General features: G+C 39.3%; 1 protein-coding gene across 2 annotated transcripts in view; it reads right to left on the bottom strand.

Annotated features, from left to right (window-relative positions):
* LOC120542004 (protein tweety homolog 3-like) overlaps positions 1-21555 on the bottom strand; it is a 289028-nt gene that overhangs the window by 49086 nt on the left and 218387 nt on the right. For both annotated transcript variants that reach the window (XM_039774078.1, XM_039774077.1), the window contains exons 8-9: positions 17660-17718; positions 6606-6698 (exon numbers count right to left, since the gene is read on the bottom strand). In XM_039774078.1, the coding sequence (XP_039630012.1) occupies positions 6606-6698; positions 17660-17718 (152 nt within the window). The remainder of the gene's footprint in view (positions 1-6605; positions 6699-17659; positions 17719-21555) is intronic.

Genomic DNA, 21555 nt, shown 5'->3' with positions numbered 1-21555 from the left:
GCACAACATATTGTAACTGTAGCCTCATTAGTTTACTAATGTGTCTTATAACATTGCTTTGCCAAAAAAGTGAATAGTGAATGATTAGGCCCTATAAGGAACAGCACAAAGATGTTCTGCCTAACACTTTCATTGTCCTAAACTGAAACCCCAGCTGTGAGGGTATGTTCTCCCTCTGTCCATGTCAGGATTTGTCCAGGTACTCCTAATTTACTACAAGAATCCCCCAAGAATGCAGGTTATATTATTGGGAGGTTCCAAATTGGCAAAGTGTGGCTGTGTAAGTGGTTACTCCCCAATATGTACATTTTTTTTTTATTTTGATGTACTTTATCTGCGGTGGGTTGGCACCCTGCCCAGGATTGGTTCCTGCCTTGTGCCCTGTGTTGGCTGGGATTGGCTCCAGCAGACCCCCGTGACCCTGTATTCGGATTCAGCGGGTTAGAAAATGGATGGATGGATGTACTTTATTTATGGGCTCAGAGCACAGGATCAGCCATTGTACAGCACCCCTGAACCAATCAATCTTCAGGTTCAGGGTCTTGTTCAAAAGCCCATCAGAGCAGGATCCCTTCTGGCAACAACAGGATTTGAACCAGCAACCTTCCAGATACCAGAGCCGATCCTTAGCCACAGAATCATCACTCTGCCCCATCAATGTGGGGCATGTGCCTCTCCAGTGCTTCGTACCTAGTGCTACTGAGATCTGACTCTCGTTTAATGGAATTAATGAAGGCGTGAATTAGTGATTGCAAGACAGAGTGATTGGCAAGTTGGCTCAAATGCCACTGCTATGTCCACTGGTACCTACAAGCAAGTTCATTTTCCCTCTTGTGTCTACTTAAAGCAATTCATCAAGCATGCTGCAAAGGATTCCTGAAAATAAATATAAAATAAATCTCTGATAACAACTGGAATCTGTGTCGTGTCACTAGAAAATGTCACTTTCCCTGGTATAGTGATGACTTCTTTGGTGATGTTTACATCATTTGAAGAACAGATTTTTTTTTTTTGCTAAAACAATTTCTAGCAGTTTGATAGTATATTTAAACTAAAATGGTACATGATACACATCAAAAACTCTATACGTCTAGAATTTATTGGTTATTATCTCTGGTATTTTTTATTAAAAAGACTAATGTCACTAGGGAGAGAGGAATTTCTGGAGAGATTTGTGTGGGTTTTCAGAATGACCAACCTTCCAGATCTACTGAAGTTACGTTTATTGGCCGTCTGTCATCAACGGAAATGATTTCCAGCTTTTTTAAACATTGCCTTATTAAAACACTTATTTCTCCTTCAGAAACTCAGACTTTCTGAAGTGGGCAAGGATCTCATGTTGTTCTTTTATCGCAGTGTGATCCAGTCTGTTATTACTTTCAGCTTCTTTGCCTGGTTTAGTGGTCTGACAGACCAAACTTTAGAAAATGCTCCAGCAGGTTACCAAACATGCAGCTGACGTTATTGGGGCTAACACAGATGGTAATTTGTAATTGAGTGTCAGATTTTTAAAGTCTCTTAGGTCACTTTAGAAAACACATTTTAAAAATGTTAAATCCAACTAGGAGATACTACAACAGCTTTGGGTGTCGACACAGACGCTAGTACGTGGTATAATTAGTAAACATATCACAAAGGGTGAACTTCCCCTTCAAGCTCTGCACTCCACGGATGTGATATTAAATATAAAGCAACGGAAGGAATACAGGATGCCGGCCAAGGTGTCAGTTCCTGCGTAAAGTGTTCCTAAAGAATATGCAGAGGAAAGAGCTTGCTAAACGTATAATTTGCTTCCCTCCTCCTCCGGGCAGCGCCTTGCCTGTATATGGTAATGAAAGAGCAAAAATAAGCAAGTTTTGCTTAAATGTGGACACAGAATTACATTTCCAAAATATTTTGCAAATCTGCAGCTTATATTCATTATCAAAAGGAAGGCCTGGTTTTACAATGTTGTCAAGTATGACCGTGATGTGCAAGCTACTGTTTTCAAGTGTAGACAACGCAAGATTTCAGCTACATAACACGCACCTTTATACTGTTTCACATTCTTGCATTTCTCATAGTTTTGTGCCTTTAAGATTTCATCTGATTTTAAATAAAAACTGCTAACTAACCTAGAAACCACAGACCCACTTGCTTGATTTCTGTGACTGATGATGTGCACCAGTCTGGCTGAAGATGAGGTGATAATTTCAGACTGTATTTAGGTTGATGGTTATTTTTTATTACTGTTATATATTTGACAGACACCTTCATCCAATATGACTTACAAGATCAGTATTCCTTACCACTTTTCTCTATTTTTTACACTTGTCTCAAAGGCAGATTAAGTGACTTGTTCAGGGTCACACAGTGAATATCAGGTAGGTATCAAATTAGCAACCATGTCTTATAAAGTTTATCACCTCAGGTCTTACAGAGTTTTAAAAGTGTGAGTGTTACTTGGCAATGTATTGGTGTGAAAATGAGTGTTTTCAACCAAGGTGAGAAATGGGCACAGCACCAGTCATATGCCATTGGCATTAAAGCTTTTATATAAACTGTATAATGAGGACGCGGGAATCGGAGTCGCAACCTTAGGAAAAACGTTTATTCAACAAGAAGCAGGAAGTTCCCAACTCTCCAACAACCTGGGCATACCGCAAAGCATCATGGGAATAGTAGTCCTATTACTACACCTCCTCCTTTTAGCTTTAGTCGTCTTTTCTTTTTTTTTTTTTCTTTCTTTCACAACAGTACAATATATGCAACCACTTAGATTTAGAACACTTGTGCGATGTTATTTTCTCTGATAGTTCACAAATCCATTTTGTCAGGCGCTTTCACCATTCGACCAGACCTCGTAATAGTTCCTGTGGGTCGAAGATGGCTTCTATTTCGCCTGAAAGTACCCCTATCTGTTTCTACCACATATGATCTGGGAGTACTGGCAGACCTGACAACTGCACCACTAGTTCCTTCTGTAGTGATCCAAACCTTCTGTCCAGGTGTGAGTTGTGACAGAGGTCTGGACCTGTGTCTCCTGTTGTAATATTTTGCCTGCTGACGCCGTCCCTCTTCATCCTTCTTTCAAAAAGCAAGCAGGTCCGTCCTCTGAGGATCCATTTTAGCTGTTGGTTGGGGTAGAGACGTACGCAGGTTTCTCCCCATTAGCAGTTGGGCTGGCGAGAACCCATGTTCCAGTGGAGTGGCTCTGTATGCCAGTAGTGCTCTGCTATGATCAGGATCCTTCTTCCACAAGTCCTTAATAGTCCGTACTGCACGTTCGGCCTCCCCGTTGGCTTGGGGATAACGTGGGTTGCTGGTGACATGTGTGAACTGATACATGTATAATGAGGACACGGGACTCGGAGTCGCAACCTTAGGAAAAATGTTTATTCAACAAGAAGCAGGAAGTTCCCAACTCTCCAACAACCTGGGCATACCGCAAAGCATCATGGGAATAGTAGTCCTATTACTATATAATCTATTAGTCTACAGGTGCACTACAAATCCATAATCTGATCAGTTGCCAGGCTGGCAAGGTGGCGCCAGGGACCCAGAGGGGACTGGGCGGTCTCATGGTCTGGAATCCCTACAGATTTTATTTTTTCTCCAGCCGTCTGGAGTTTGTTTGTTTTTTCTGTCCCCCCTGGCCATTGAACCTTACTCTTATTCGATGTTAATTAATGTTGATTTATTTTGTTTTATAATTGTGTCTTTCATCTTTCTATTCTTTAATATGTAAAGCACTTTGAGCTACTGTTTGTATGAAAATGTGCTATATAAATAAATGTTGTTGTTGTTGAGAGGGCAGTTGGGAGATGGCCTTGGCAAAACCAGCCCACACTTCTAATGAGAGCTTCTCCAGTTGTCGGAGTGGGAAGTAACTGCTAGGAGATGCTTTGTTGTTTGCTTTCAAATGGTGAACCAAAGACAGATATTGTGGGAGCACTGAGGTAAGATGAAGATAGGGGATAGTGGAGATAGCTAGAGGCTAGCTGAGTTCCACCAAACCCCCAGGAGGCAGCACAGGGCACTCATCTGGTATGTATGCATTCTCTGTGCCATATTAGGAGGGTCAGGAATAGAAGTAGTGACTGTCCTTTAAAAGTAAGTACATTATCATGAACAATGCAAAAGTCTTAGACCACACAAACAATTATTTTCAAAGCTAATGATGTTTGCTGGCTTGTGAAAATGCTATATAACATTAGAAAATAAATGAACATCAATTAAATAAAATGTATCAAGACTGTCGCTTTAGAACAAGTCAGTATCTTGTGCAGAATCCCTTAGAATGCAAACTGCAGCACTTTGCTGCTATCTCATTTTTCCAAGTAGTCCTGTGGTAAATTCTTTCCTTCCTTGGACTGTGGCTTTTTTTTTGGTCATTGCTCCACCAGGTTCAGTTATGTGGAGATCAGAGCTCATAAGGGGATAACCTAAAACTGTTAGTGTTCTGACTGCAGTTGTCCACTCCAAGAAAAGTTTACTTTTTTCCAATAGATTACTTTCCCAAAGGTAAAGCATAATGAATCGAAATCTGTTTATATTTCTCAGCAGTCATCATTCCATCAATTTTGCCCAGATTCCTTAAAACCTTTGGCTGAAATGGCTCCCGAAAACTAGACAGGGCCACCATGATACTTTACAGAAGGCTACAAACAGGTATCAATGTATTTCTTTCCAACTCTTCCACTGTCTTCTAACATACAGATATCTTTGTGAATCAAAAATGTAAAATGTAGACTTCTTACTACCTTCTGCCACTGGTTGTCACTCAGTGTGTGATGCTCTTTTGCATACTGTAATCTCTACTACTTATTGCCTTTGTTGATGAATCGATCATTAGCACAACACACCACACAAGCTTGTTTCTTTACACAGTGTTGTTTGGTGGCAGACACTAAGGAAGCACTTTACTGGGTTTCCTTCTGTGCCACAAGAACCTTTAAGTCCTTTTCATCAGATGCAGACATCTTTTTCGGCCATCATTGAGGTTTCTGTCTTGAACATATCTCGTTTCTTCAAATTTCTTTTTGTCAGCTTGAACAACACATTTTAAAATCTAGTTTCCTTGTTGATATAAGTGTGTTTGCTAAGCCATTTCTAGAATTTATGCTTACTATCCAATGCACACATTTATTGGCAAACCTGATTCAGATAATCATTGTCTCATTAATGTGAATCAGATGTGCTCTGGGTAGAGTTTAACAAACACAAGGAATGGCTGGGGTGTCTGTAGGACAGGCTTGAGAACCAGAACTGAGTTGTTCTAACCACTTGACAAGATAGCAATACATTTTGGGAAAACATTAGACTTTATGCTAACTTTTTATTGTATCAATGTTTTTATGTTTATCCTTTTGCAACAGAATGTTTTCTTTAGTAAACTTACAATTACAGTGTAGATAACTACCTTTCATTAGAATGTTAGAACATTTGTGAGAAGAACAGGCTATTCGGCTAAACAAGCTTCTCAATCCTATCAATCTTATTTTACCAATATAATAGTCAAGATTTGAAGATCCCTAAAATTCTACTTTCCACCATACAATTTGGTAATTTATTCCATGAGTCTATGATTATTTGTATGAAGAAATAAAAATGCTTGTACAGTACTGAATACAGTATCAGCTTAAGAGCACAGTGAGCCCTGAAGCTGCCAGAGCAAGCTCTAGAGCAGGAGTCCTTAATCACAGTCCTGGAGGGCCGCAGTGGCTGTAGGTTTTTGTTCTAACCCGGTTGCTTAATTAGAAAGCAATTCTTGTCAATAATTTAATTTCATGGCTTGTTAGTGTTTTAACTCTGCTATGTCAGGTAATTCTTATATCCTGGATTTTCTTTCCCTTTCTAAGGATATCATCCAAATGATTTGAAGGCAATTTCCTTCCAAGTATTTAATTTAACCCAATAGTGCCATGAGTACACACAGGTGTAAATAGTAACAAGCTAAATGGAGAAATGCTGGTCTCTTTTGTCATTTGCATGTTATTGCTAATTAGGAGCAATTAAAAACAAAGAATATGATTGCTTAAGACTAAAATAAGCAATAAGGGTTCAAAATCTTAACGAGTGAGACAACTAAAGTGAAGCAGAAGTGTTACTTGAGCAATAAGTGCTTCTTATTAAGCCCTTGGGTTGGAGCAAAAACCTGCAGTCACTGTGATTGAGGACCCCTGCTCTACAGGAAAGAGCACAACATTTTTGGAGGGTGTTCTTGACTCCCAGGATGGAGTGTAAAGTCACCTTGTAGCCTGCTGTTTGTTGGGTTTAGAGTCAGGGGGCAACTGAGGCTGACTCGACTTGGCAGCAGGTAGCACAGCCAGAGTGGCAAGAGCTTAGAGGTGTACCCGTGGCTCTATATTTTAAACAGTTGGTAAGTGAACAAGCCACGCCATCAAAACCTCTTTAGCTAGGCCCAGTGTACCTAGTGGGGATTTTTTTTATTTTGTTTACTCTGTGTTCACCCCTTAATTATATATCACTAATGCATTTGTTTTGTATGATGAACTATTTTTGATAAAGGGCTTGTTTTTGGAGTACTCTTTGCAGATTAGGGTGGAACACAAAGGTGTTTCTCCTGTCAAAATATGTATTAACAAAATTACGGGTATACAGACCTTGGACTGAGGATATTCTCTGACAGCTGACCTTAGCAATTCTGCCACGTCATCCTGCATCTCTACAAGGGCTTTATGGCTCACTGACAGTTTCTGAAATAGAAAGGGAGATGTGTCAGCATTCAAAGTACATTATTTTCCTTCATCTGCATTCAAGTACCCAAACAGATTGACTGACTGGTTGACTAGAGAAGAAATAGCTATAAAATCTCAAAGGAACCAGTTAGACACCAAAGACAACTAAAAATGCTTGTGCTACACTGGGTTTGAGTCTGTATTGTTAGCAAGAAATGGCTATTGCCACACACATATTATAGTGTATATATACGTTTGGAGGTTTCGTTTTGCCGACGTGCTGGCCTCGCTTGTGTATCCTCGGAGGTGGAGCCCTTACCCAGACTCCACCTCTCACGTTCGGACCGGACAGACACACACACTTCCACATGTAGACGTTTATATGCAAGATATATATATGGTGATTTTCACATAATCCTTTGATGATACAATATACAAAAGCACTGTTTGCTCATGGCTGGCACAGTGGGTACTGCTGCTGCCTTACACATGTTTGCCTTGCCTTTGTCTAAGTACAGTTTCCACATTCTCCCCATGTTTGCACAGGTTTTCTTCCAATGTCCCCAAAGAGGTCCGGGTTTGGCAGGTGATTCCAAATTGACCCTGTCTGAGTAAGTCCTGCATTCTATTCAAGGTTGCTCCCCAACTTTTGTCCAGTGCTGTCCATACAGACAGCAGACCCAGGCTATTAACCTGAACTAAATGGGTTTGAAAATGTTATGTTGTTATGTTACTTTCTGCTCAGGGGGAAAGGCACTATATAACATAAAAATGGATGTTCATCATTAAAATAAAGTCTATTTTTTCCTCACAGATCACATATTTGACGAGGCTTGTGATCAAAGATAACACTTTCCTCAGACATCATTAATAATGATCATCATTCCTGTTCAGCCTGCTGTACTTTACACATGGACATGCTGAGTATTAATGGCCTCAAAGGAATAAGCTCTTCAGCTTTATAGAGCAAATGAAATTAAGCTGTTTGGCAGTTCTAACCTATTAAATACATTTCCATTAAAAGTATCCTGTGCAAATGCAAGTATTGATTAAGGAAGTGGTAGATGTGAATGTCCAAATATGTTTCATATCACTCATATAACATAAATATTTATATAAAATGCTGCTTCTGCTTAATTCAGCACTCATTTCACAATTTATTATCTTAGACATTCAGACTCCAGAGTTAAGGTTTTTAGTTCAGATCAGATGCCCACCCAGTGGAATCCATCTTTGACTGGCATCTCCTTAGATGGTATGTTCAACAAAACACAAAACTGAACAATAGAATGTGACATGTACAGTAAGGGCTGCTTTATTACTTAGAATTCCTTCTATATAAAGAAAGAGTTAAGAGCTCATTGATAAAGACTTTCAGAGGATTAACTCGCAGAAAAATGAAGCTAGAATTAAAAAAAAAAAGCAATTGGTTGATATGGCAGGGTGTGAACTTGCCATGTTAATACGCAGGGGAGAAATGGCCATCTATGGGAGAAGAATATAAATGAGCTACAACATGGAGAAATTTCTTAAGACACTGGAAACAATTACAGACATGATGAAGTGCTGTGAATGGGTCTAGAGGTAGGGGGGATTTGAAAATCTGGAAGAAGGGTTCAAGTGGACAAAATGATCAGGGACAGTCTTGGACCCTCAGTCTTTGGGGGCACACCTTCAAAATCAAGTTGGGTAATACAGTATGTGTAAATAAAAAATACATGTCAAAAAATGTGAACTTAAATGTTTCTTAGTTAAGGGGGAAGATAACACTGTGCCAAAAAAGGCAGTAATGAAGCTGATTCTTAAGACTTTTGCTGCTGTGCATAATGCATGCTGCCTGAACTGTTTAAAATGTAGCCATACTGATCAGTAGCAGTAGTCCATGTGCATTTGTAACACTACAGCACTTAAAGTAACATATCGGGGTGAGAGTGTAATGGCTGGGTGACCTAACTGTAACTCTACATCATATTCCACATGTCCACCAACATGCCCAAATATAGCAGTGCGGAGACTGTGTCCATTAAATTACCCATCAGCATATCACAACAACAATGACTTTGAAGAGCATTGTTTAGGAGAACATCTGTCTTGCATATGACTGAGCCTAAGAAAGTGTCAGTGACACCTTGGAGGCTTTTGCGAACACTCACTGGCAGACTCGATATTTAACAACAAACTTCAGTGCAAGTAGTATGACATAAAGAATGAGGAACTGGACTCACAAGGCAGTCTGTTCAATTTATAGCTCCAAACCACTGTGTGACCCTGAGCAAATTAGCTTGCCTGTCTTGTCTTATCTCTTGTACTATGTATACTGTATATACACGCAAATAAGTCAGGTCTTGAAACCCGAAAAATCGATCATAAAATCAGACCCCGACTTATATACCTGTTCAAAAATGCGACACTTAATTTTTTTTTTTTTTTACATCTTCTTGCTTCCTCCAATCTCAGCAGTTTCTCAGACACATTGAACTTTGTTGCAGCAACACAGTTACCAATTTCTTTTGCCACTTCAACGACTTTTAATTTAAAACCACCTTCATATGTTCTTCTGATCGAAAGCTTCATCGTAGATAAGGGTTGCTCTTAAGGTGTATGAGGGTGTGAGATACAAAAAACACAAAACAGTGCAAATGTCGCTTTGGAATAGTTTGGGTATTACCGTGTGGTCACGTAGGCACAATACATAGAAAGATAAGGCAGTGTGCTCTGTGGTTACTCTCTCAGTTGGGCGTTAGCATATCATAATCTCTTGGACCAACAGCGTGAGTTTTCCGCCTTCGACTTAAACGACCGACATAAAATACCAATAATTATACGGTAAAATCAAGCCCCGACTTATCCGCGGGAGAACTTAAACACGATATATGGTAATAACAATAATAATAATTGATTAATTTAATTTATTTAGTGCTTCTCTAGCTTACTCAAGGCGCTTTAAACAGACAGTGGGAAACCACTTTAACTACCACCAATGTGCAGCATCCAACCGGATGATGTGATAGCAGCCATTCTTGTGCCAGTAAATTCACCACACATTGGCTATTAGGTGGTGAACGGGTCAGAGAGATAGTTAGCCAGTAAGATACAGGGGATGATTAGGGGCCAGAATGGACAAGGCTATGTTAACACCCAACTCTTTTTCAAAAGATTCCCAGGGTACTTTTATGACCACAGAGAGTCAGGACCACGGTTTTATGTCTCATCTGAAGGATGCCACTAATTTTTAATAGCACAGTGTCCCAGTCACTGTAATGGGAATGTGGGATTTACACACCGAGCACAGAGTAAGTGCCCCCTGCTGGCCTCAGCAACATCTTCCAGCAGCAATCCAAGCTTTTCTTAGATGGGTGCTCTCTCCAAGAACTGGACCAAACATGCTTAAGGTGGATTACCTTTCTGTAGTGCAGGGGGCTGCTGGCTATTTGTACTTGTAAAGTTCTTGGGAACTATGTTTGCTTCTGAACGGCTCCATATAAACTAAATATATACTTTTTTTTAAGTTGCTTTGGTGGATAGCCGTGAACATTTTAGATTTTACAGCTTTTAATGTGCCATTATTTTCAAGGACACTATTCACAACTAAGTGCTTTAGCAGCAAGCAGTTTAGAAAACTCCAGCATGCAGCAGTTTGAGCACTTCCAGCCAAATGCTCGTTCCATTGAAATGCTAATAAAACACTGGTTAAAAAAAATAACCAGTTTTTGTAGCATTTTTGCAGGAAGTCACTGCTTCTTCCTGGATGAACCAGAATTGAAGCAGCTCATTGAAGTTAGAAAAAGGAGGAAAAAGAAAAATATGCCAGTGACACAGCGCACGTGTGTTCTTCAGTCGTCTAGTCCGCTATTGACGGAGTGGTTAAGTATACGCATAGCTTGCAATCAAGTGATAAGTACTGAACAGAAGTTATACTGTAGGTATACTTTTAGCTTTAATCAAGCTGATCTTCAGTAAGTTTAGTACAGAAATTTAAACATTCTGGTAGAGTGGTAGCGCACGGCAGTCATTCCTCCCTCACAGCAACAAAAGTGTAAGGTTTGCAAGTTCTGCCTAAATATTTCTGGATGGATCGGTATTAGTAAATGTGCTTAAGTGCAGATGACTACCTGTTTTAATACTGAATACCGGAAATGTGTCAGTAATATTTCTCAATTAAGAAAATACATTTACTCCTTCGTTTTCCTTTAATGGGAAATAACATCCATTACCTTTTTCCATCGCCAACCTCACCCTTGGGTATGAATAATGGCCACTGCGCCATCATATCATACTATTTCAAAATATTTATAGCAAATAAATGAATTAAAACTAAAGTGTGCCTTTATTAAAAGGTTTCTATTATTGAATTGCACACAACACGCGTTTGTTTCTTTACACTAAACGCCACTGGAATAATCACTCGCTCCTGGTCACCCTAACTGGGTTCATGAAATTTACTCCTCAGCACATGCAGGATGAAATGTATATGAATACAATGCCTGTGTAGTTCACTATGCACATGTTGCACCAATAGCAGCGGGTAAATTTTTGTTTTTGGGTGCCTGTGTGGTGGTGATAAGCTTCCATAAGTATCATAAAGACTGTGCTTAAATGCTTATCATTGCTGAAAACACTGAACCCAATATCTGTGCTCATGCCACTGACAACATGTCCTCTTTGGTATTGTGATCACCAGGATTAAAAGTGCTAAAGTTATAGAAAACATTCTGGGGGAAACAACAATCTCATAACACTAGAACATCTTACAATCCACAAAATGGTAAAAGGAAGTGATGTCAGTCATATTTTCCCTGTACTTCTTTGAAAATGCTTTAAAAACATCAGAAAACCACATGAAAAATGCTTTAAAAACACTTACAAGATGAAATTAAAATGCATGAAAAACATGAAACAAATGTGGGTAATTTACAACGCACAAGTGTGAACAGAGGGAGGCATGGTGGCACAGTGCGCGTCCCGGGTCCTCCCTCCGTGGAGTCTGCATGTTCTCCCTGTGTCTGCGTGGGTTTCCTCCGGGTGTTCCACTTTTTTTTACTCCACTTTCCTCCCACATTCCAAAGACATGCAGGTTAGGTGGATTGGCTATGTCGAATTGGCCCCAGTCTGTGGTTGGAGACTTCACCCTGTGATGGACTCGCCACCCTATCCAGGGTTTGTTCCTGCCTTGCACACTATGCTAGCTGGGATAGGCTCCAGCACCCACCATGACCCTGCTCAGGAGTAAGTGGGTTAGAAAACGACTAAAGAAAAGTGGGAAGAGACCCTAAGGCTGCAGCACTAGCCACTGTATCAGCATGCTGCCTAGATTGAAAAATACTAAATAAAATAAACTTTAATTAAAATGATTTTAAATAATGATTGTGGGGTACTAGACTAGGTGACTGACAGGTACTACTGTATAAAATAATGTAAATTAACTCTTTCAGGGATGATGTTGACTTTTGTCGAAATTCAGGGGTTTAAGACAGTAATGGGCTGTAAACTGCAACAAAACTCACCTTTATGTTTTAGTTCGAATCTCTTTGGTTGAAGGAAAGTTGCATAGCTTTGTTGAATTGACCTCGATTCTCTGGTCATGCATGAGTAGTGAATAGCAAACAGCTTCTAAAATGGCATCGACATCTGGCGAGACTAAAGCAAATGTGCAAAGGAAAATACTCCATGGGCATTTTACGTATTATTGCTGAATCGGACTCTGACTTATCGGACTCTGAGTTTGATGCAAGTAATCTGGAGATGGAAATCGAAAATGAAACTGAGGTACTAGCATCAGCCTATCGGTCCCCAGCTGACTGTAGTGCTGAACACATTCACCTAGGAGGACCACCACCTATAATGATAAGAGGGACAAACCATATTGCATCACACTGCGATTGCCACCGTTGCCCACCTGCTGTGCGAAGACAAAGAGGTAGCCGGCCTGCCATGCATTCCTGCTAGCCATCGAGCTGCCCCTGCACATCCACTGCTGCCAGGGATGCCGAACAGGTGCCAACAGCAGTCTTCATTTAAGTGTGAAACCAGTGCATTGTGTGCTTTTCGAAAGTTTTTTGAAAAACATATTCTGCCCTCAAAGAGTTAAAATGCTATATGGGCTTCTATACACAATAAAATAAAAGTGTTATATGAAATAAACAACAACAACATTTATTTAGGTAGCCCATTTTTGTACAAATGATGTAGCTCAAACCGCTTTACAAGATGAAGAAAAAAAAAGAAAAACATAAAAATAAGATCAGGCAATATTAAGTAACAAAGAATAAAGTAAGGTCCAGTACCAAAGGAGGACACAAAAAAAAAAACTCCATAGGGCTGGAGAAAAAAAAAACATAAAATCTGCAGGGTTTCCGAGGCCACGAGACCACCCAGCCCATGCTGGGCAGATGAACTAAAATTACTTAAGCCTAGAAATAAAATCAATATTGTTTTTTTGGCTGATTGCCTGATTAAAATGCGGTATTTATCTCTATATATATAAAATTCAACATCTGTATGTCTGTCCACTTTTCACAACAGAACTACTTAACGGATTTAGAACGGGTTTTTTGCTTAAACATTCCGGTTGCTTTTGTGACTTCTCTTATTGCACTATGTATCAGAGCTCGCTTGCAGTACCTATTTATTTACGCAAATCCAAGAAAGACGGGGGGCCCACCTCACTCATTCGCCAGCTTCGGGGAGTTTCTTACTTCCGCTTAGCTAGCGAACGAGAGAACTACTTAATGGATTTAGATTGGGTTTTTTCTATAGTTTTTCTATAATCTCTATATATAATCTCTATATATAATCTTCATTTGGGTCTTGATCTTTGTTTGTCCGCGAATGAATTAGAAGAAGCACTAGATGGCAGTAGAGAGACAGCTAAAACATAGGCATTGCATTAAGAATCTCCTCCAGGCTTATACTACTGAAGACTGTAGTACTCCAGTCACACCTCAAAACACAGACATTCCAACTAAACAAGATCTCATGTACAACAAAAATACTCATGAGTTCTTAATCCAAATGCACTGACATGATGGTACAAAGGTGTGTCAAACTGATAATAATTCATTCAAGTCCACTGGGACTAACCGAAGGAGGAACACAGGAGAGGTCATGTGTCTAGTCTGCTTGCTTTACAGTTTTGGTGTTGTTGACCTGGAAGAAGAGCGTTAACTTCCAACTCCCCCCACCTCCTCTCTGTTTCCAGCCACTCCCACATCTGGTTACTTTAAGAGAAATGTAACAGTGACAAGAGACTGCATGATGACGAGAAAAGAAGAAGACTTTTCATGACTGTTACCAGAGCAAAAGGCAACACCTCTGAAACCTTGCACTCCTAATACTCACCTCTAGACTTCAATATCATTGACTATAAATGTGATTTACCCACCTGGACCTCAACACTCCTTTTCTTTGTGGATACTTTTTACAAATGAAATTAAAAATAAAACTTCAGTAGAGAGACAGCTAAAACATAGGCATTGCATTAAGAATCTCCTCCAGGCTTATACTACTGAAGACTGTAGTACTCCAGTCACACCTCAAAACACAGACATTCCAACTAAACAAATTTTTGTGCTTTAAATTAACTAAAGAGATCTTCACTTAGATCTTGATCTTTGTCCGCGAATTCCATGCATGCGTAGACCACCTTCCAGTTTAGTACGTTGTTGTTACTCACAGATGTCATCTATGTGCCAGAATAACGAAAGGGGTGGTGGACAGTGTTATGCTGATTAGCTCCTGAGGCCTGGTTAGAGAATGAGATTACCGAAGATAAAAGGTACGTGCCTACGTAACATAAGAATGAAAGAAAGACATTGGGTAAAATGAATGACAACGTGACAGCACGTTCCGGAAATTATTATTGTTACGTTGTAGCCAGCGAGTGCTGTGCGTCTCACAGTTGTACATGCTCACATGTCAGTGAAGTGATCTCTATTTATGCTTTAAAGAGCCTGGATACCTATGTGTCCCCCTTTAATAACAATTGCTTCCGTGTATATTGCCTTACTCTTTGGATTGCCACAAAGCAACCTGCGAGATTGGAGAAAGGTTGAGAAGACATCGTGAGAGGAAACAACAGCGTCCTGAAAGCGAGACGGACTGTGAACGGACAGAAACAGAAATGCTCCTACACCACCACATAATTACGATTCAGATAGTGATTCCGAGTGGACCGTTCCTATCGAATCAATATCCAAGGGTTTTCTTTTTTAATTTTGTTTCCCTTATAAAAAATCATAATGCTGTGCGACGAAGGGCCCAGTTTACGACTGGCAGCCGCGTTTAAACAGGTAGCCCTTCACAGACAACTTTAACACACGCAACGTAGTTGGGCGCACATGGCTAGTTGTTCCAATAATTTCTATATTCAATTCCAGTTGATTTTGTGACTTCCCTCATCGCATTAAGAATCATAGTTTGCTTGCAGGAACGATATATTTGCTCTACGTGACATCAGGAGTACAGAGCCGGGCAGGGCCCTCCTCACTGTCCTGTTTCACTACTACACAGGCAGAGCTGCAGGGAGGGCTAGTTGTAAATAAAATAAAAGTGATATATAAAAATAAGCAATAAATGAAATGATTTAACTCTGTACATAAAAAGCAAAATTGACTGTTTATTACCAGACTGACGTACTGAAACACGTTAAACAATTGATTAAAATGTCCTACGCAGAATACAAATTAGCTGACTGGAAAGTGCTACTGCCCTGTGATAGACTGGCGCTCACCACATGACTGGTTCCTCCTTTATGTTCAATGCTGCTGGAACAGGCCCCAGCTCCCTGTATCTCTGAGCTGGAATAGGAGGTCCCAGAAACTTAATGAATGGTTGACTGTAAAAGCACAACATCACTGGCTACCAAGTCCTGAGTGACTTAGAGCGAGTCACTTCATGTGTCCTATTGTAATAGAGCTGAAATACAACTTTGAATGGGAAAAAAGCACATCTACTCAGGAAGCCAAGAGAGGTACTAAAAAGGTAAGCAACTCTCTAGAAATAAGAAAATCAGCAGATTATGAAGCATCCTTCCCATTGCATATGTCAGTATCAGTAAAGCATGTTTGGTGGCCAATGGTGGTATTAGATCCCTTTTCAATATGAGCATATCTTTCAAAAATTAATCTTTTCTTTATAGTGAGCACAACTACACCAGGGCTCCTCAAAGCAATCAAAGACAATATAAGAATGCAGACTACTATGCTTGGAAGGGAAAACAAAAGAACCTCAGGAGTCAAACTGATTGCATAGCAGAATAAATTAGCAATCTTACAAACACAATCTACCTAATCTCCTGTAGAGAACCATCTTAACAGGCTGGTGACAACACCGCCTGCTGGATTTATTGATGCTACTGGACCACAAGGGACCAGTAAGCAGATGTAACCAGAAGCCCACTTCTGGCCGAGTTTTCTGTCAAGCATATAAAATTGTTCTTTATTTATAATCAGAGCTTGACATTACTTAAAAGATCTTGTGTACAACAAAAATACTCATGAGTTCTTAATCCAAATGCACTGACATGATGGTACAAAGGTGTGTCAAACTGATAATAATTCATTCAAGTCCACTGGGACTAACCTAAGGAGGAACACAGGAGAGGTCATGTGTCTAGTCTTCTTCCTTTACAGTTTTGGTGTTGTTGACCTGGAAAAAGAGCGTTAACTTCCAACTGACCCCACCTCCTCTCTGTTTCCAGCCACTCCCACATCTGGTTACTTTAAGAGTAATGTAACAGTGACAAGAGACTGCATGATGACGAGAAAAGAAGAAGACTTTTCATGACTGTTACCAGAGCAAAAGGCAACACCTCTGAGACCTTGCACTCCTAACACTCACCTCTAGACTTCAATATCATTGACTATAAATGTGATTTACCCACCTGGACCTCAACACTCCTTTTCATCTCTTTGTGGGGACTTTTTACAAATGAAATTAAAAATAAAACTGAAATGATTAATGATCAACCATCAGAAAAATTGCAGATGAAATGTAAATGTTTTTTGGATCATGTTGGGCAATTACAACCAAAAACATTCGTTGAGTGTCTCCGCTAAATTTGTTTCGAGTTTGATGAACAACAACTAGATATTTCAACATTGAGAAGTGTGTGAGGATGTGAAAAACAGCTAGAACCCATTCCCTGATGTCATCATCTCTTCCCAAAAACCAAAAAGAAGTTGAAAGAAAAGAGATCTGATGACATTCTTATCACTTGAAATAATGTGAAGAAGAGCTTAATCATGTCACAATGTAAAGCATTCAGTATTGGCTGTGAAAGTGGAAGGAATATTAAAGGACTATTCTACCAAAAAAATAATATTTTTAATATGTTACTTTCCCATGTCATTTGTAGTTTCCTTCATAACGTTACCATAATTTGTTCATTTTGTAAATATAAAAACACATGCCGCTATAACATAACATTTTAAAAACCACATAATCCAATTCAGGGCTGCAGGGGTCTGGATCTAATCCCAGCAGCAATGGAAGCAAGGCAGGAAACACTGCTACACAGGGTGGTCGTCTGTCACTGGGCCCACTCACGCACACAGCAACACAGGGGCCAAATTTCGAATGTCCAATTAGCCTTTGATACACCTTTTTCAAGATTTGTAAGGGAAGCCACACAACCACAGGGAGAACATGCAAATCATATACGATGTGGGATTTGTGAGATACTGGATTTGTTAAGATGAAGCACTATTCACTACACCACAAACATAAAATTAAATATAAAATTATAATGAATTAACACTAAGGATTATACCTATTGCATAATTTATTTTAATGTTTTAAAATAACACTTTACATACATTTATAAATATTTATTTACTATGCATAATATACAAAACAACAGACTGTGCAAATCTATATTAATGTATTTTATTGACTCAGATTGCACTCATAAATTTTATTAAACTAATAACTAGGGTGAAATCCAATAAAAGTACTCAATAGAGAAAATGAAATTGGCTTACCTGTTGAAAAGGATTAATGTGGTTAGTGCTGCCACATTTCAAGTAATAATGCAAAATATCTGTGGAAAAAAATGAAAAAATGTCATATAGCAGTATGTAAGCAGTATGAAATAACAGAATTTTTATTTCTTTGAGCTACTGAAGCAGAATCACTGTCCACTATTTATAAACTATATACTATAGTGAATTTAAATTTTGCATGTTTTTGCATTACTATTGACCCAAATTCCATCCATTAGTTAGCATAAAATATTTCAAGCCATGCACCAGAAGGAGTCGAAAGTGAAGAACAATCTGCCCTCCTTGCCTCACAGTCCTTTGCATGGTTCATACACTTCTAGGAATAAAATAAAATCAGGACAGGTTCGAAATGTACTAATGTACATAAGTTCAGCTCAGTGTAGTACGCAACCAAAGGTAATAAATGCTGATTTGTTTTATATACAAAAACTGAGCAAATTATTAGGAACACCTGTACACCTGCTTATCACAGCAACCTAATCGGCCAATCACATGGCAGTAGCGCAATATATAAAAACGTGCAGATAAAAGTCAGGAGCATTAGTTAACGTTCACATCAAACATCAGAATGGGGAAACAATGTGATCTTAGGCTGATCTGAGTGTTTCTTTAACTGCTGATCTCCTGGTATTTTCACACAAAACAGCCTCTAGTCTTTACTCAAGATAGTGAGAAAAACAAAAAATATCCAGTGAGCAGCAGTTCTGCAGACAGAGACACCCTCTTAATAAGAGAGGTCAGTGGTGAATGGCCAGACTGGTTTGAGCTGACAAAAAGGCTACGGTAACTTAGATAACCACTCTGTACAACTGTGGTGAGTAGAAAAACATCTCTGAATGCACAACCTTTGTCAAACCTTTGAGACAGATGGGCTACAACAGCAGAAGCATGGCAGGTTCCATTCCTGTCAGCCAAGAACAGAAAGCTGAGGCTGGAGTGGGCACAGACACACCAAAACTGGACAGATGAAGATTGGAAAGATGTAATCTGGTCTCATAAATCTAGATTTCTGCTGAGACACACAGATGGTTGAGTCAGAATATGGCACCAACAGCATAAATCCATGCACCCACCCTGCCTTGTGTCAACAGTCAAGAGTGTTGGTGGTATAATGGTTAGGGGAATGTTTTGTTGACACAATTATGGAATGGTTAATAACAAAAAATCATTAATTGAACCCCATGAATTATTTGAGTATTGTAACTGACCATGTGCATTCCTTCTTGGCCACAATTTATCCATCTTCTAATGGCTACTTACAGCATGATAATGCACCATCTCACAAAGCAAAAGTTGCCCCAGACTGGTTTCATGGACATGACAATAAATACAATGTTCTTCAGTGGACTTCCCTGACCCGGGGATGTGATAGTATGTAAGATTCACAGAAAGTGCAGCTGACAAATCTACAGAATTTGCTAGATGCAATCATGTCTGCCTGGATCAGATTCTGAAAGGGATGTTTCCAATATCTTGTGGAATCCATGCCATGAAGAATTGAGGCTGTTTTGAGGGCAAAATGAAGCTCTATCTAGTATTAGTATAGTGTTCGTAATAATTTGCCGAGTGTATGTATGTTTTAACTTCACTGACTGTTGCATCAGCCTGGGGATGACATCAGTGCTGATTCAGAAGCCATATGAGCTGACGTTCCATATTCAGGTGAGCAACTTCAATGCCAGCTATGGGGAAGCCTATAATAAGGGCAATCCTGGCACAGATATGAATCACCATTTTAGTGTGTCCAAAGTGAGCATTACATCATAGGATAGCTAGTTACCTAAAAGATCAAGAATCCATTGGGTCAGCACAGGTCAGCACAATATAAATTTAGTGAGAAACATTTTTTGAAAAATGTAATTATGAATTTTAATGTAGCATAGTCATAAATTATTTTTGTCTGTTATTCTAGAAAATAGAAGCCTAACTCACAGTGAGAAAGTGAGTTACACGATTGATTCTTTTCTTTTTTATATATTCTGAGCCTGCATTTTCTAAATGATGGTCACAGGGATCTGCAATCCACACAGACAGCGTTAGGTAGAAGGCAGGAATCAGCATCAGATGGCATCCCCACATACTTATAATAATTATGTTGTAATTATGTTATTATTATGTAATTATATTGTTAGATTTAAGCATAGGCTTTGACATCATTGGCTATTCTACTCTACTTCACTGAAAGAAAGCTCAGAGCAGAGTAATAAGATCACAGGTAAATGTAATTATAGACTTTACAAAACACTAACGTATAATAATATATGTAACACATAAAGACAAAGATTTGTTTAAATACATAGGAAGAAAAAAATAAATGGAAACTTGGGCTCTCAGGCATCATCCTTGCATGGTTGAGGTCATTTTTATCAAATTGATTTCAGTGCATATTCAAATATGTTGACAATTCTTCATCAATATACTTAGAAGTTAAATATGGTGTCCCACAGGGCTCAATAATTTGACTTTTACTGTTTTCACTTTACATGCCTTCATTGGGAACTATCATTAGAAAGCATAATATTCATTTTCACTCATATGCAAACCATAACCAGCTATTTTTAGACCAAATAAAAGTATATTTAATTAATTGTGTCAATGAATTAAAAGAGAAGATTAAGGGCAGGTAATTGTTTCTGAATACAGAATAAGCAAATATTTTGTTTAATGGGAGTAATGAACCAGAGCGAAACAATATTCTGTCACTTTTTTAACTTGATTGGTACAAGCAATTCTCTTACTGAATCAGAACGCAACCTAAGTTTTATCTTTGACACCAGTACTGTATGTCTTTTAAAACACCCATTACAACACTCTCAAAAAAATTTTTTTTGCTGCTTAAAAATACTGGAAAATTAATTGGGGTTTTGTATATGTAGGATACTAAGGAATTAATGCATGCATTTATTTCTAGTAGGTTTGACTATTGTAACATGTTATTCACTGGCCCTTCATACTGTTCTATATGCAGCTTTCAAAATCATTACAAGAAGTATAAAGTAAGAGCACTTAACTCTGGCTCTCATATCCTAACACCGGCTAAGCTTTGTGTTGATTTCAAAATCTTCTTTCTGGCATATAAAGCTTTAAATTACCAAGGCCTTACTTACTTATCTGAACTTACCATTATTTAAAAAAAGAATGCACATTAAGATGCTGGCCTACAAAATTCCATGGATTAACAAAATAACACTAGGAGGTTGAGCTTTTAGTTACAAGGCCCCAAAGTTGCGGAACAATCTGCCTACTTGTATAACAGACGGCTCTTTTGTCTCAGCTTGTATATCCAGATCAAAGTGAGGTCTGTGGAAGCGGCGGAGCAGCTCCAGGTTGGTTGAAGGGGGAATTGGCATGCTTGCATTCACATGTAGACATTGACGGTCTGGCCAGTTTCCTCCTTAGCAATCCAGGTTGCATAATTAAGCACCTGCACCTGCTAATATTTAAAAGCAGAGGCCAAGCAATATAAAAAGTGAAGTTGGAGAATAAAGAAAGGGAAATTCAAGACAAGCCTGGGGGAGCAAGTAAGCAGAAACGAGGAGAGGAGGCAGGGTAGTTGGGCCCCTGCTAGGTAGTGAAGGCAATGGCGCTCTGAGGGGTGTCACCACTGAGCTTTAGTATAATAGTGGTGCTTGGATTGACCTTCCCAATATCCAGGTAGCGCGATGCAGTTTATGGGATGACAGAGGGGGGGCAGTTAGGTGTGTCTCAGTTAAAGCCAAAGTCTAAGAGGGCAGACAGGAAGGAAGTCGGTTGATGGTGACTGTGGCTGTTGGCATCATCTCCAGCTTAGCGGACCAACTGGGGTGTGCTAAAGAGACAGAAAGAGGGAGAGCCGTGTTTATCTTGCAGAGTCTTACCTGATGCCTGGTAGTATT

This window comes from Polypterus senegalus, chromosome 13 (assembly GCF_016835505.1).
Source record: "Polypterus senegalus isolate Bchr_013 chromosome 13, ASM1683550v1, whole genome shotgun sequence".
Lineage (NCBI taxonomy): Eukaryota > Metazoa > Chordata > Cladistia > Polypteriformes > Polypteridae > Polypterus > Polypterus senegalus.
This window is presented reverse-complemented; position numbering and strand designations above follow the sequence as displayed.